Source organism: Pelobates fuscus, chromosome 1 (assembly GCF_036172605.1).
Source record: "Pelobates fuscus isolate aPelFus1 chromosome 1, aPelFus1.pri, whole genome shotgun sequence".
Classification (NCBI taxonomy): Eukaryota; Metazoa; Chordata; class Amphibia; order Anura; family Pelobatidae; genus Pelobates; species Pelobates fuscus.
The window spans coordinates 61,850,196-61,868,324 of NC_086317.1; the positions used below are offsets into that span (position 1 = coordinate 61,850,196).

General features: G+C 37.8%; 1 protein-coding gene across 3 annotated transcripts in view; it reads left to right on the forward strand.

Moving 5' to 3' along the window:
• The window catches only part of ST3GAL6 (ST3 beta-galactoside alpha-2,3-sialyltransferase 6), a 124,281-nt gene extending 108,980 nt beyond the window's left edge, over positions 1-15,301 (forward strand). For all 3 annotated transcript variants that reach the window (XM_063448858.1, XM_063448840.1, XM_063448851.1), the window contains 3 exons: positions 4,511-4,648; positions 13,475-13,627; positions 15,094-15,301. In XM_063448858.1, the coding sequence (XP_063304928.1) occupies positions 4,511-4,648; positions 13,475-13,627; positions 15,094-15,174 (372 nt within the window). In that variant the 3' untranslated portion in view covers positions 15,175-15,301. The remainder of the gene's footprint in view (positions 1-4,510; positions 4,649-13,474; positions 13,628-15,093) is intronic.
• Positions 15,302-18,129: the final 2,828 nt, after the last annotated feature.

The following is an 18,129-nucleotide window of genomic DNA, read 5'->3' on the forward strand; positions in this document are numbered from 1 at the left end:
ATATGCTGAAGAAAGACAATAAAATGGCTCAAGAAATAGTATAACATAGTTAACATTAGACCGTTGATCATTCAGTCAAATTTTTGCTGACTTGGGAAATTACAGATCAGTAAACCTCTCCTAAGTGAAATTGGTGTTGTGGTATTAATGCAAGCTGGCTGCTCTGCAGTCCAACATAATACCGTTTAGCAACATATTTTAAATTTAACCTATATTGCACATTCCAATCAATCATACTACATCGACACAAACTATTCTGCCTCACATATATTCAAGATACGGCCTGTTTGAAAACACTGCAAGGAAATGGGATATCTGTGTGCATATCCATTATAGTCCTATACAGACATGCTTACAAAGCATAATCCCGATGGATCACCTTTATCAGTTCAGCTGTTGTAAGCTACCATGATGCAAAAGGCTCACTATTAAAATACCATTCTGACAAACCTGAAGCAAGCATAGCCAGGTGTTAGAGGTCAGTTGGGGTATCACTAGTTATACCCTGTGCTTTATCTTCACGATGAAGTAAAAAAATTGAGACTTCTCATTAAAGAACCACTTTTTTAATAGAATTGTTAGAATGTATGTACAATATATACAACATATTTACAATGTAGCCTTAATCCGGTCAGCTACAACACCTGTGAAATTATAGTGGGAACTATAGGCACCCTGGACACGTCATCTTAAGGACGTGGTCTGGGTGCCAAGTTGTGTACTTATAACTTTGCAACTACAAACATTGCCATTCTACTTTTTATAGTGCAGGGTTTAAGTGCCGCTAGTGGCTATCATACTGAAAGCCACCAGAGGTGCTTCCTCCAAGATCTATTTCAATCAGATGGTCTTCTACAGACCATCTAATTTGGGCAACGTGGCATTTTGGCATGCATGCACGGAAGCCTCTTAGTTCTTTCCAATGAGAACGCGTTGGATTGGCTGAGATCATCGATCATGGAGGCAGTACTAGCAGAAGAGAAAGCACTGCGGTGTGGGAGAAAGGTGGAGTTAACTACCTTTTCATGCACTTGGATTGGGTGGTGGGGGGGTAAATTAAACGTGAACCACTCTGCCAATAGTCGTGTCTGGTGTTAAGATATCGGCATATAATTTAGCCCAGTGGGAAATGATTAAATACTCTGGCTCAAATGTAACCCAATTATGAAAGAATATACAGAATAGAAGTAACCCCTGTTAACATACCGTGTTACAAATATAAAGAAAAGCAAATAAATTCTCTGTATATATTAATTTGACGTCTAAACAGTCTAGTGTTTACTGATATCCACCTATGTAGGATTTCCCTTCCAAGGGGTACATATAGGTTAAGTCAGCAGGAAATATCTACTCAATCTGTAAAAATCACCAGATCCTCGCTAAAAGAACGAGCGAGAAACAAAATGAGCCATCATTACCTCGGCTACTAGATAGAATAGCTAGCCTACATACTGGGCGTATACACACATAGCTATGTAAAGAGTAAGCCGGCAGGAGCAAAATACGTCAGAACAGATAGATAAGAACGCCCTAACATCATCTTGCACTGTGCCTACTGAAGTAAATAATAAAATAAGTAGAAATCTTGTGTTTTGATGCTTGCCTAGCACCTTTGTGCTATATTATTTGCATTTTTTTTTGTCTTAATAATAAAACTGTGAAATCCATTAAGTTATTGAAACTTGGTTTAGAATATCCATAGACAGTGAGGTAAGCTGGTTATCTGCATTCTACTTTATCAAGGACTATTAAAAATAAGAATACTATTCGAAATATGATAGAAAGAGAATTACGGAAAACGACCTGTATCTGTATTTATTACACGGAATGTCAAAATGGAAAAAGATTGCAACGGTTCTATGATAAGGACATCTTTAAGCTAGTCAGCAGAATACCTTGTTACCAGTAGGTAAAATCTTACCAGGAACAAGAATAACATTTGATGGTGGTTATGCATAAGGGGAATTGCTGGGGTAAGGGAAGAATGTTTGCAAAACAAGTAAGTTTTTTTTGTTTTTTGTAGTACAGTTCTCAAGACATTTCAAGACTGATTTTTTTTTTTTTTTTTTTTAATGCCTCTCTGTATCATGTAGCTCTGGATATCTCCTGGACAGTTACCTAGGTACACATGAGGCAAGGAGTTAGCCCTTGATTTAAATTTTTTTAGTTAAAGAAGCATTCTAAATACCATTACCACTATGGCCTGCTGTAATGGTGCCTGGAGTCTACTAGCACCTTTTCAGAAATAAAATGTTTGCCTCTGATGTCAGTGAATTCAGAAGGGGACTTTTACTTTTATGATATCTTTGTGAAAAAGCCAGATCACAGGTACCCAGGAAGAACAGGTAGTTGTCAAACCATTCAAACACATTTTTATCTCTTAACCCCTTAAGGATGGTGACAATTTTTCATTTTCTGAAAACAACAAAACCTAGATTTTGAGCTATCTGTTCAACCATAATTTACCTCTTTCATATCGAGTGCATCCACACTTATTATATATATTTTGTTCGGGAGAAACAAGGCTTTCATTTAACATCAAATATTTATATATGGAATACAATATAATAGGAATAACTTAAAAAAAAAACACAAAAAAAAACTTCTACATGACATTTTGTCCGTGAATGTCATAATACGGTTTGCTTTTTCTGCAAAAGGCACATATTTGTATGCTGTGATATCCCGAGTACAACGATGCTCCCCATGGTAAAGGTTTCATGATGTTTTGGAAAGTTACAAAGCAAAATAAAGAGCTTGCTCATTTCAGTTTTTACACATTGAAATTTGTCAGCTGGGCCTATGTTGCCTTTAAGACCATATGGCAGCCCAGGAATGAGATTACCCCCATCATGGCATACCATGTGCAAAAGTAGGCAACCCAGGATATTCAAAAATGGGTATATCCAGTCTTTTGTTATCACAAACCATGGCAAAGGTAGTGTTTCTATCTGTATGTGAATAACTAAGTCTTTGTTAGTGCTCAGTGGTTTCTCTCTTGTTTTAAAGCTCTAATGTGTGAACAGTATGCAATGTTTGTTCTTTTTATACCAATCTCTGTGCAAAACAAAATAAAAAAAATACTTGAGATTAACGCTGCAGAAGAATAAGCTGAAAGTGATCAGTACACTATCATGTTCTCCTTTCATGGAAAAAGCCAATTGCTAAATTATACCTAAGATTAATGATAAGCAGCGTAAGTCAAAGTCACATAAAAATACTTCTTTCTCCTGTATTCCTCTGTAAAATGTATACAACTGTTTTCAAATGCAGCCCAAATAAAAGCCTAAATGGTGGGATTAACACTATCGGGTTAGGAATAAATGTGTTCCTGACCTATAGTGTTCCTTTAAAGTAAAGTGAATTTCAAATGTAACTACTTGAGGCTGGAACAGCTTGCAGACCCTGAATCTCCTCCACATACATGACAACTCAGGCAGTCCCCTGTTGGAAATCTGGCCCTTCTGAGCCATGTGATTCCACTGACATCGCGTTTACATGGCAGTCCCCCAAATACTGAAATAAAGAACACAATGATCATTATATATGCCCACATATACAAAATGAAAATATATATACAATGTCATTCTTATTGTAATTTTTTATCAATATACATATATTATCAAAATACATTTCTAATGCAATTATATGTGAAATACAATTGTATTTATAAGTGTATTTATAAGTGTGTGTGTATGTGTGTATATATGTGTGTGTATGTATGTGTGCGTGCGTGTGTGTGTGTATATATATATATATATATATATATAATGTATGTGTGTGTATATATAGATCATTCACTAAACAGCAGTTTCAAGGCTTTTTTTTTTCCTTGTGGGGTGTATGCTTTCCTTCTGTTTTGAAACTGGATGAATTTGAGTATGAGTATTACAGAAGTTAAGGAATTTACCTTGTGCTATAATACACACGAACAGGGCTGGGCAACGTTTGGTACTCCGGAAGTTGTGGACTGTATCTCTCCGGATACTGTAATAGCTGTAACCGCATTCTAGGAGGTGTACTCCACAACATCTGGAGTGTCAGAGGTTGCTTACCATTGCACTAAAACATTCTATGTGTTTCTTTAAAATACTATGTACAATACTTCATTACTTTTTATAAAAAAAAAAATCCCTCTAGATTACGGTAATTATAACTAACACAGATAACCGCTAAATAAGCATGAATTCCTGTGTCTTAACTTGTAATGCTACCAACTACCTGTGCATGATGTCTGCCAATTCTGCAGCTCAGTGGTATGTGTTGGCACAATATAAATAAATTGTGACCACTTCCTAAACTCCTTTAGTAAGAATTCAGCAGTTAGCTGGTTGTTGAGTAAAAGGAACCTAGCACTTTAATTTATTTTCATTATTTTTTTCCATGTAGTAAAAACAAATTAATATATAAACGGTGCAAAAGAAGATATGTAGAAAAATAATTTTGTGCTCTGCATGTAATGTCAGTATATCAAACTAACACTTTTTTTTTTCCACTTCATTTATGGCAGAGCACTTATGGGTTTTGGAGGAAACCTGCTTTGAATCTAATCTACCAGCCGCATCAGCTACGGGTACTTAACCCCTTCATCATGCGACAAGTTTCTAAAAATATATTAAATTTTCCTACTGTCTTTCCTAAGACTGAAGTAAGTTTACTCTCTTTTAATATCATTTTAATATCATTGATAACGTTTCTTACCTTTAGAAAATACATTTTCATTAAAGGTGTCTATAAATTATGCATTTATATGTGCAGGAATGTGAATTGCATGAATTTGCGTTAAGGTGATATGAGCTTGGATGGAATGTTGAGATACAGGAACAATACATCATATAAGGGATATCCTCAGATGTAAGTCTGTTAAAGGAACACTATAGTCACCTAAATTACTTTAGCTAAATAAAGCAGTTTTAGTGTATAGATCATTCCCCTGCAATTTCACTGCTCAATTCACTGTCATTTAGGAGTTAAATCACTTTGTTTCTGTTTATGCAGCCCTAGCCACACCTCCCCTGGCTATGATTAACAGAGCCTGCATGAACAAAAAAAACTGGTTTCACTTTCAAACAGATGTAATTTACCTTAAATAATTGTATCTCAATCTCTAAATTTAAATGTAATCACATACAGGAGGCTCTTGCAGGGTCTAGCAAGCTATTAACATATCAGGGGATAAGAAAATCTTAATTAAACAGAACTTGCAATAAAGAAAGCCTAAATAGGGCTCTCTTTACAGGAAGTGTTTATGGAAGGCTGTGCAAGTCACATGCAGGGAGGTGTGACTAGGGTTCATAAACAAAGGGATTTAACTCCTAAATGGCAGAGGATTGATCAGTGAGGCTGCAGGGGCATGTTCTATACACCAAAACTGCTTCATTAAGCTAAAGTTGTTCAGGTGACTATAGTGTCCCTTTAACGGGTAAGTGTGTTTTTGAATAGTGTGAAGAATACTGTACGAGGCTGCCAACCTGGATCATTCTCATGCTCTCCTCTATTGTGGTTAAATCTAGCCTTTACTGTGGGGTATCTGGTTCCAACCTTGGTGAAATTACTTAGAAACGAGAAGGTTTACTATTTTTACTTCAGAGCCCTCTGTCTGGTTTCATTAGTTAACTAGAACATCTGAGAAAGATCCCAATTTTGATGTGTGGGATCGGCTTACTGGAAACCTGAGGCTAGAGTGCATATTTTTGCCATTACTACGAGGGATACATTTTCCCCAAAATTTCCCCATTCTACATCATCTCAAATAATATACATCTGTTAATTATTTTATTTTCCTCCACTTAATTATATTTTATATTTAAGAGCAGTTGCTTATAAAAAGAAAGCCATAGTTTACACTTAGCGCTTCCAGCATGGCCATACCGCATTAGCAGTTTTTTTTTTTAGAAAAAATCCCATCAAAGTATGACTTTCAGCTTTACATTGAAGGACGTACATTGCAATCAAGTGCTTGCTACTTTAATTAACACAATACAAACGGGTTATTCCAAATGCTGCCAAAATACAGATTTTTTATTTTTTTATTTTTATAATTAACTGCTTAAATGAGACTTGGATTGCCAAACTTGGTTTTGCTAAAGGTTTATGGCAATGGTAAGTTTATGTATTCTCTTGAGTATACACGAATAATAAAGTGCCATAAAATAAGTAAAGAATAAAATAAGTCAACACAAATATTGTGAAAAGCCTAGTCTACATCCCTGCAGTCCAGAAACAAGGCTGCATGATTATGCTGTATTATATATCAGCAACAGACTTTTCTTGTCAGCAAGAAGGTTATCTGTAATGAACTTACTGCTTGCATCAAAACCACAGCAGCTGCACCCCTCTGAGAGCACAGCTAGCCTATAAACTGTCAAACATGGGGACTTGGCCATGTGACATTACAGATAATTTCAGGAGTAGAACTAGTAAAACGGCTATAAAAAAAAAACAAAAAAAAAAAACTTTAAGGTAAACAGACCCCTGGCTGATGCTCACTTACCACACAACCCTACAGGAAGTTCGGAAATCCACCCTTATTGAGCCTACTGAGCTAACCGTCACCTACATCCTTCTCCCTCTGTTAAAAATAATGCATCCGCCTAATCACCTACCAACACACCCTCCATTCATTCCTAGAAAACAAAACATTTTATACAGTTTGTGGTTACATGTTTTGGTGCTTTTAGTCTTTTTTTTCATTTTTTTTATGCCAGTCATATGTTCGATTAGTTTTTTTTACTTGATAATTACCATTTATAGAGCTCCAACAAAGCCTGCAGTTCTTTACAGGTTTCCAAAAGTGGTGGTGATTGACAAAGCTTTATTCATTAAAGTACCACTATAGGCACCCAGACCACTTCAGCTCAATGAAGTGGTCTGGGTGCCAGGTCCCTCTAGTTTTAACCCTGCAGCTGAAAACATAGCAGTTTCAGAGGCTGTCTCACTGACAGCTGCTAGAGGCGCTTTACACTGGACGTCCATAGGAAAGCATTGAGTAATGCTTTAGTATGGGCGGTTTGAATGCGCGCGCGGCTCTTGCCACGAATGCGCATTTGGATCTGACAACGGCAGGGGTTGGAGAGTTCCCCAGCACAGAGGGAGCCCAGCACTGGAGAAAGGTAAGTGGCTGAAGGGGTTTTAACTCGTTCAGCCCAGCGGGAGGGGGGCCCTGAGGGTGGGGGGGACCAAATGACCCTATAGTGCCAGGAAAACTAGTTTGTTTTCCTGGCTCTATAGTGCTCCTTTAACCCCTTAAGGACACATGACGTGTGTGACACGTCATGATTCCCTTTTATTCCAGAAGTTTGGTCCTTAAGGGGTTAAACAATTAATTTTGGTGAATTATACACAGAATATCCAAATTTGGATTAAAAGAGGCAGCTAGCCAAGTTTTGTTTAATTCAGTTTCTGCTTTAACATAATTCAGTGTTTAACGAATCATTCACTTTGGGTCTGTTTAAATTGTGCCACAGGCTTGCCAGATTTTGACACTTTACCAGGGAATCTGCTCTTGAGTACAACTTGACAAACTTATATTTCTCCTGGATATTAACCCATGCATAGGTTAAAAGTTCAATAGACCTAAATTGGAAAGGGCCCTGCTTAAACATGCCCCTTTGTGATACAGAATTTTTTTTTTTTTAGCCCACGCATGGGTTAGTATCCAGGAGGACAAAAGTTTGTCATGTTGTACTCTATCTGATTTCCTGTTAGTGTCATCTGTGGCGGGCCTGTGGTACAATTTAAACACGCAAACAGACTGTGTCGAAGCAGAAATTGAATTCCACAAAACCAGGCCAGCGTGATCTTTTAACCAAAAGTGTGATATTCTTTGTTCCATTAAGAAAACTTCAACATTTAATGAGTAAAACCTGTGTCAATTACCATTGCTTTTTGTAAACCTGTAAGGCACTGCAGAATGTCTGTGTGATATAAATAGTAATTATACATTAAAAAAATAATAATAATTACAGAGACAGGTCTGTGCATTTCAATTATGACATGCGTGTAAAAAGTGACTTTATATTAAAATTACAGTGATGGAATATTCCTTTTTATATGCTGTATTCAAAACTCTTATCTGCCATGACAATTATTCTCTAATAGTAAGTGATAGAATCATAAAATGTGTCCACAGGTAAAGAATAAATGGGCACTTTCAGGTCAATACAAATGTTTAGGTAAATTTTACTGATTGTTTCTAATTAGAAATAAACTTTGCTAAACACTTCACGGTGAAACATTTGTAAATAGCACCATCTGCTGGTCACACGTTGGCCATTGTTCACTTAATAATAAGGGCTACTTACTACGTACACTATAAATTGTTTTGAAGTCTGAGCGAATTCCCATGTTAGGCTAAATTAGCTAACTGGGAAAATTCTACAAAGCTGCAAAGTAGTCAGTTCAGCTATCATGACCTTCTATTTAAAATGAATATTATATTAATCTACTTTAGCTAATTTTGCTTGTGAACACCTATGTTGTTTAAAAGAGTTTGTTATATTTGTCCAAGCTTTTTATAGTGAATTTTTTTTGCAACCTTTTCTACAATGTTAAAAAAAAAGAACACCTAAGAGAAAATGAACATATTTTACATTCTGTGTTCCCTCAATCTGAGCTCTCTAATTCAGCCTGTAATTAGGCACATGCGGAGTGCATTTATGAATGAGACGAGAGGGCTGGAATATGTTAAAAACACAGGGATACATAACAATTGGAAACGCAAAGACGTAATCCCTGGGTTACGTAAATTAAATTTATAGATCAGAATGAAACCATGCTCTTGGCTTTATTTGATTGTGCACATATTTTCAGCTTCTACAAAGTAAATAAAACATGCAATGCTTTCCGCATCCACTTCCAGCATCAAACCGGATGTAATTGTCATGAATTGTGCAACATTTTTATGCAGGCAGCTAGGAGATCTTCGTGTCCTGGGCAGGCTCCATTTCAGGTGCCATCAATAAAATGGCACAGAGGTGTGGAATAATAATAATAATTAAAAAAAAAATACATTATAAATCATGACAATCTACTTGTCTAGTGCACTTGGGACCCCTGGGCATTGATAGCTAAACTCAGTTTTCACAAAATAATTCTGATGGAAAAATAGTTGACCTCGAAAAATTCTTTAACTCCACTATAGTCACAACATGGTCTGTGCTGGCTGCGTGGTGTATACTGGCTGCATGTGATATTTGTGCTGGCTACTTAAGATGTGTGTGATGTGTTGGCTGCATGGGATGTGTTTGGAACTTGTGTTGTGTGCTGTGTAGTTCCCTTTCTACTTGGCTTTTGCAGGAAGGAGGCTATGATAACTGATGGCTATTGCATTTTTTGCTTACAATCTTCTAGACCATGGGTAGGCAACCTTCGGCACCCCAGATGTTGTGGGCTACATCCCCCATAATGCTCTTATGCCCATAATGCTGGCAAAGCATCATGGGAGGTGTAGTCCAAAACATCTGGAGTACCGAAGGTTGCCTATGCCTGTTCTAGACAGATAATATTGCCATTCGTGCAGAGTCATGTAAAATCATGTAAAATATTTGTATATAATAGATTTACCCTGTCTTCTACCAACCTCTTTGAAATTGTTTTGGGAGCTGGGACTAGTAGTGGTGGGTTGGTCCACACTGGGTGGCAGGCAGCAGGATGGCCTCATCTCACCAGAATATGCTTGTGTGCTTATATGAATATGAGTGTGTATATGAATGTGAGTGTGTTTAAATATATATCAATGTAACGGCATGTGCTTGTGATTTCCCAAAGAACAGGATGTTAGGGGCATTACAGAGAGCCACAAAAAAAAAAAAAAAATCTACCGTTCGGGGAGTGCTGAGTAGCCTAAGTCCATCTCTGGTTAAAGCATATATGAATTTGAAATGGTCGGCTCCAAGAATAGATAGCAAACAGTGTTCATCTCCTATTGTTCTTTTTAGATTATATGCTTGCTCCTCAACTGTGGCTGTTCTCTCCTATAAAAAAGCTTTTCAAAATATTAGGGAATCTTGGGAGAACAGTCTTTTGGGAACTCAATGAGAGCAGGCTGAATAGACTACCTGACCACACTTGTGACTTTCCTACACTTTAAACGCTGACCCCGATGACTACCTTACCCCCCGCAGGGACACCCAGCTCTCCCCCTTGATCACCCTCATCATCCGGTTACACCTGACACAGAATATCAAGCTTTGCAAACTTTTTGGTTTTTTTTTTTAACTATTACTTTCTCTCTACTTTCTCTTTCCTTTCTTACTATCTCCCTTTATCTTAAGGGAATTAATTTAAAAAAAAAAACATAACTACTACTTTGCAAACCTTAAGTGTAATGGTAACATATAAATGTTTACTGTGTCTGTACCCTGTAAATATCTTTGTCTATAAAAAACACCTGTTAATATGTGGAATGTATAATTATGTACCATTACTGTTGTGCTTTTTTTTAAATGTAGCAAAGGCTGATGGATCATGTTATTATCAATTAAATGTCTTACATACTTCTCTGAATTAAACATTTTTACTTCAAAGACGTCCCTCTTTATATAGATATTTCCTTAATATGGTGCCAGGTCTTAAAAAGTATTTGACAGCCAAAACAGTTTCTTTATTTACCTCTCTACATCCAACAAAAACATCAGAGTAGGTCTGTATGCTAACATACGCAACATGTTAGTTGGAAACGGTGCAGTGCCAAAATAAATATCCTTATAACAAAGTCTTTTTTGTTATTTTCTTTAGAACGTTAGATGTATGTATGCTTGAGAATTGCTTTTTTTTTTTTTTTATATATATTTAATACATTACTGAAAATAAATAAACCTCACAGTCAGTTTTGTGGGATGAAAGGTAATACCCAATAATAAAATAGAAAAGGACCCCAGATTCTGAGTTTATTCTGGAATATTTAGAGGGTGAGGCACTTAGGCCACTTCGTCCCAATGATGTGGCCTGGGTCCATTAGTCATATCCTTGTAAACCTGCAGTGTAAAATAAACTGCAATGTTTACATTGCAAGGTTAAATCCTCCTCTAATGACTGTCATACTGTCCACAGGCCTGACAGTCACATGACACGGAAACCCTGGTAGGAAAGATTGATTCAGTGCTTTCCTATGGGGGAAGCTCACCATGCATGCACGTAGGGGTTCATAGTGACCTTTCTTTTTCTTTTTTTTTTTTTTTTTAAATGGACAGGGGCATCTAAGTGTCAGGATTACAGGTTTGTATTCCTAAAGCTTTACTGTTCCTTTCAAATGGCTTAATGTAGTGATTTTGGGCTATATATCCTGTCCCTGCCTTTTCAGAGAAAATGCATTGTTTACATTGCTGCCTAAAGCCACCGCTAGTGACTGTTCCTTGGGTAGCCACTAGAGGGACTTTCTGGGTTTGTTCCTGGAAAGATTGCAGGATTGACATTCAGCATCTCCACACTCTGCATGGCGACACTGAAGACCCCGCAGATATTCATTGACATTAGAGATGAGGAGATGCTGATTGGCACAGTGAAGTGTTTTGGCACACATGCACTTAAGCTTCCCTTTGGGGAAGCAGTGGATTGGTTGAGATCAGGATTGATGATCTCAGCCAGCAGAGGCAAGGCAGGCGCACAGAGACCATCGTGCTGGGGAAAATAAAGGTGAGTTAAACGGCTTTCTTTTTTATTTTTTTTATCTGGGGGTAGCCCAATAAAATAAATAGGTTAACACTATAGCGTTATTTCCTTTTAAATGTACCCTCTGGGGTACAGTTCTACTTTTAGTATTGCTGGAAATAAATTAAAATTACCATGGCTGCAAGACAAATTTTTGCATTGGTAGAAGTATGGTAAACTGTGAATCGCCGGCGATCGCAATGGGGGGGACTTACCTGGAATCCCAGGCTGTCCCCCTGCTGCTGATCCAGGCCTCCTGGGCCATGTGATCGCGAGGTTCTTGCGAGGACCTCACAATCACATGGACTAAATAGCCTTCCATATCAGTGCCAGCAGTGGGGAGTGCCTGGAATGACAGGTAGTCCCCCTACTGCCTGAAATAAAGTTAAAACACAGTGTTTAATAAAATTATATAGACTTAGATCATATATATTATGTGTATGATCTAATATATATATATATATATATATACACACACACACACACACACATACGGTCCAAGTTTATTTTAATAATATATATAATGATATAAAAATACACGTATAATATTAAATATATATATAGATTTATATATATAATATCAAATAAATATATAAATGCGTTCAAAATAAAAATAATATAATAGTGTTTTAAAACTGTAAAATGTATAGCAAAGATATCATCAGTGAAAGTGAAGTTTTTTTGCATTTTTCACACACAAACGGCACTTACACTGACGATATAATTGTTGTGATACATTTTACGGTTTTGAAACACTAATATTTGGGTTCATCGAAGTCTCCTGAGTATAACAGTACCCATCACATACAGGTTCTATGGTGTTTTCAAAAGTTAGTCAAATATAGGGCTTGTGTTTGTTTTTTCACATTGAAATTCGCCAGATTGGTTACGTTGCCTTTGAGACGGTATGATAGCCCAGGAATGAGAATTACACCCATGATGGCATACCATTTGCAAAAGTAGACAACCTAAGGTAATAGAAATGGGGTACGTCCAGTCTTTTTTAGTAACCACTTAGTCACAAACACTGGGCAAAATTGGTGTTCAAAAAAGTTTTTTGCATTTCTAACACACAAACAAATATTAATGCTAACTTTGGCCAGTGTTTGTGACTAAGTTGCTAATTTCTGTCGAATTTTAATGTGGAAAAAAAACAGAAAAATTTAACATGCTATATTTGACCCTGTAACTTCCCAAAACACCATAAAACCCTGTACATAGAGGATACTGTTTTACACGTGAGACATCGCTGAATACAAATATGTGTATTTTATTGCAGTAAAAGCAAAAGGTATTATGACAATAACAGGTAAAATGTCATGCAGAACTAAAAAAAAAAAGCCCTATTTCTCATGAATAAAATGATATATAATCAGTGTGGGTGTACTTAATATGAAAGAGGTGAATTACGGTTGAACAGACCTATAGTCAAATTCCAAGTTTGATCAAAACGTGTACATGTGGCTCAGTCCTTAAGGGGTTAATAAATGAACTTGAAGCTACAATTAGTGGATCCATTCTAATGTGTGTACTAGTTGCGTGATGACTGAACTGGATTGGGATATTTACTAAATCTTTAATAAACTTTTAAATTAAAAAAATATATATAATTCAATGTTTTTTTTTTAATGGTGTAATTACCAGATAAATTACAATTCTCAATTAACCTTCACGGCAGTTTTTTGGAAGCAGAGTCGGATAATGCTGGTTTTTGGTCGTATTCTTTCCCATTGTTAAGTTTCCAAATTTTCATATCAATCGAATTAAGTAGGTTTCTTTGGCAAAACCTTATTTTCTATTAATTCCGCTAATTTCTTCATTTCAGAAACCAAAGCATCCCACCACTGGAATTATTGCTATCACACTAGCATTCCACATGTGCAACGAAGTACATATCGCAGGATTTAAATATAATTTGACGTCGTTGAATAGTACACTTCATTACTATGGAAACGATACCATGTCTGTAATGGCCCAGGTAATGTGTTATTACTGACCCCTCCTCATATTTTATGTGGAATTGTTACGTGTTCACTTGTCTAAGTAGTTCTGTGAAGTTCCAAACATACGTTTGCCCACTCTCTGTGCTTCTTCTGATTGGACGCTCCTAGGCCGCTAGTCTGTCATCTTCTCTTTGTATTTTAGTTATTATTTAGTCAGAGTGAAGCAATGATTCTCTCTATTAGTCAGAATATTACAGATCTGGTGGAGTGATAGACATTTAGTTCTTTACACAAACCGCTTCTGCAGAGTTGCAGGGTGTTGATGTGCAATAGTTGTGGCAGAGCAAAAATGCAAACCTGATTAACTCACAGAGCCTGGAAGGGTTAATTGCATTTCAAGATGGGGGAAAAAAATACATTAAGATCTTACAATCATTGCTCCCCCTTCCGAGAGCCCTATACTAGATTCTAAACTAGAGCATTAAACGGTCCCTGGAGCAGACCCACAGGATAAGTGAAAAAAAAAAATTCTAATAAAATTAAAAGACAGGCATGCAGACAGATGTTTAGTAATAATACTAACCATGTGTCTCCCTGTCCTTTCTCTTCCTCCAATCTGCATACTGTCTGTTTCCCACCAGTTCAGCTCACATTGCTTTCATTGGCTCAGGATGTACAGCATAGCAGTGGCCAGTCCAGGAATATACGCAGCCATGGAACTGCTCTATTTTTTTTTTTTATTGATCTAGATCCAACATATTAAATTTCACCTTTCCTCAAAGTGGCTCAGAAGTGGGGAATAAACAGCAGAAGTGTTGTGGCATGGATTTAAAATTTAATTTGGCACTTTTATAAACTGAAAAAAGACCAGACTTCAGTCACATAATGCACTTCAGCAAATTGAAGTGCTTTATGTATTTGGGGTTTCCTTTTAATGATAACTTGGCTATCTTAACCTAAATATTGCTTTACTGAATAAACATAGGTATGGTAAGCTGTTTAGATTTTTTTAATTTTTTTTTGTCCTTTTGTTTTACAGGGATCCTACAGTGCCAGGAAAACAAACCCTTTTCCTGGCACTAGAGGCTCCTGGAGTGCCCCCCTCCCTCGGCTCTGGGGCAGGCCCGCCTACACTCCACTGCCGTCGGCGGCGGAGACCTAATGCGCATGTGCGGCAATGGCAACATTTTTAAATCTGACGGAGGTCCATGAGGACCTCTGGAACTGCAATGTTTAACATTGCAGCACTAGGTGCAAAAGAGACACAGCTGTAGTGGTCTGGGTGCCTACTGTGTCCCTTTAACTTTCAAAATGTTATATGCATGTGACCCCAGTAGTCACATAGGTTAAAAAGTCTCCCCTGCAATAATCCAAATGTTTTAAATTGTTCAGTATAGAAGTAGACTAATTTAAGGGACTTTCAGTTGTGCTCGAAAACTTTTTTTTCCCACTGTGCATTGACCTAAACACTAAACGAAACAAACTTTTTTTTTCTCCTCAGAATGAATATCACAATGTATCCGCAGAGCAAATGTTTCTCAGAGAACTTGTGGATCAGCACACCATTACAAATTTAACGTAGAAAAAAATAAACTTCAAGGAGAAGAAACTTTGTATTTTTTAAAAAAAAAAAACATTTTTGAAAAAAGAAATATTTTTTGGAAAAATAAAACCAGCAATTTTGTTTCGAGGTTAAAAACCAAACTAAAACCCCCTTTGCATAGTAATCCAGTGACTTTATCTTCTATGGACACATCTGGACAATAAAGTGGCCATATGGGACTTGCATTACTCAACTGGATGAATGTTGCTTATATAGACCATTACTATGACAAATTCTTTCTTTGGAAATACCAACCAATTTCCTTGTGTTGGACTTAAAAATGAAAGCACACAGACTAAATGTGGGTTTCACACATAATTGTGATGGAACGATTATTCTTTGGGGGGGGGAGGAGGAGGGGGATTGTTCTGAGTTTTTTTTTTTTTTTTTAAAATATATACCGTATTATATATATACTTATTGTTGCTGTATTATAGTACACGTTTCAGAACATTTCAAGTGGTTCAAACCTCTGTGTGCAAGTCTGAGAACATGCATTTTTATTTGTATTGTCCCTGACATATCTGTAGATATTCTTCTTGTTTCAATTCCAGCTGTGCTCTGATTGCAGCAAATCACCAATCAGAATACAGCCATATTTTAAATTTGACAGTATTTGTTTTTGTTTGTTTGTTTAAAGAAGGGGGTGTTTGTTCATAATTCTTTCCCCTACAGTGTTTATTTTCCAGCTGTAAAACAAATCTCATGACTTTCACATAAGCAGGCCCACAACGTCCAGAAAGGTCCTGTCATCTTCAGCAGGCAACGCAGTGTTGTAAATCCCTCGTGAATATGGATTGCCATGTGTTAGAAGGGTGCTATTCAAAATAATAGTTTACTCGATAGATTGTCCTAGCATACAGCAAATGTACTGTATATATTAAAAAAATACACTCACCTGGTATTTGTTTATTTATATGTGCTATAGGATGTAAGCACACTGATAATGTGAAAACCCTATCCCAGAAGTATATGTCTGCTTTGCAAGCACTGCATTGATGGCAGATCTCAATGTGTACTCATCCAAATGCACTAGTACAGGTATATATATATATTTTTTACCTGTTTATTATTTGCTGCCATTTTATTTTTGTTGACTGGTATTTTTACATGGTTGGTTACTTCTAGAAACTAAATGGTAAAGTCAGGGCTCAAAATTACTATTGTCTACTAGTCATTGGCAGGTATGCTATGGCAGGCTGTGACAAGTAACTTAAGAGTTACCTGCGCTCCATCCCAAACCCCCATGCACATCTAAGTAACTGGAGATTTTCTATTGTCATTCCAAAGGCCATTCAAGTGCAAGCTCACCTACCATGTCACGGCAAACCTACAGAGTCTGTAGTCCTTTACTTATGATACACATTGCTGCGTTTAGGTTAAAGGCAAAGATCTGTGATACAGAAAGGGTTATACTCATTAACCCCCAATAGGGTAAACATGGCTGTGTAATACAAAAGCCTGTTCTTTAACTCCCACCCCTCCTGGATTAATGAGTGTGAGGGGGTAATGAGAATACCATTTTAGGTCTCCGATGTTTTGGCTGAAAGGAGCAAGGTTTGCTTTGATGTGGCAGATGAACTTGCACTTGAATGGCCATTGAGGGGATAATAGAAAGCTTTCAGTTATTTAGATGTGCGTGAGTTTGGGATGGAGCACATGTAACTATTTTTGGTTTCTGTTCTGTGTGTTTGGCTTGATGGCTGCTGTGGCCATTGTTGCTGCTCAGGAGTAGTGGGAGTTTAATCACAGGGCTTCATTTTGTGTTTTTGTTTTAATTTTTTTTAAACTTTGCTTGTAGCATAGGGCTTTAAATTGTAAGCCCTGGTAAAATATTTATGGTGAGTTTGTGAAGAATAGCTATAAGTTAATAGAGGGGAAAATGCAAAACTGTTTGACCTCTTACCTAGGATCCGGTGAGTACCGCTCCCTGCCACCACTATCTCTGAGACCAAAAGGGGTTTTCTCATGAACCCGCACACCCTCATTAACCCTCAATAGGGTAAACATGGGTTAGGCTGCAGCATTGTAATACAAAAGCAAATACAAACACACAAAATAAGCTTTAAACCGAGTGAAACCTGGCGCTGTGGAGCTTAGCTCGGCTTGTGCTCTCAGCCAATGGGCTGCAGATCTAAGGAGGAGCTTCTGGCTGTTGAGAGAAGCCTGGGGCACGGCGCCCAGTGGACTCCAGGTATGAAGTCAAACCGTTCTTAACCAGCTTGACTACTTACAATGGAGGGGCTCCAGAGAACACATTCCTGGCACCATAGCCACTACAGCATGCTCTAGTGCAGGGGTTCCCAACCTGTGGTATACGTACTCCTAAGGTTACAATTCAGTGCCCCAGTGGGTACACGAAATAATTTCGGTAATGGCGGCCACATGGGTTGGGAACCGTCTTGGTGGGCTGCCATGGTGGGCAGGGGTGATCACAGGATCTTCCCTACCGGCCCATGCAGAGCCAGCGCTATACAGGCGCTGGTCCTGCTGTGTGCTGTCATGGGGGGGAGGGGAGGGAGATCTAAGATCTCCCTCACCGGCCCACACGCACTACGATGCGGCCTGCAGGAGAGGATGGGAAGGAGGAGCCTGCATGTGTGTCAGGGTGTGTATCCGTGTGTCAATGTGTGTATCTGTGTCTCAGGTTATCTGTATGTGTGTCAGGGTATGTATCCTTAAAGCACCCAGACAGCTTCAGCTCAATGAAGTGGTCTGGGTGCTAGGTCCCCCTGGTTTTAACCCTGCAGCCCAAAACATAGCAGTTTCAGAGAAACTGTTATGTTTTCATTGAGGGTTAATCCAGCCTCTAGTGGCTGTCTCCCTGATAGCCACTAGAGGCCACTTCCGCGATTCTCAGTGCTGATGTCCTTAGGAAAGCATTGAGTAATGCTTTCCTATGGGTGGTTTGAATGCGCATACGGCTCTTGCCAT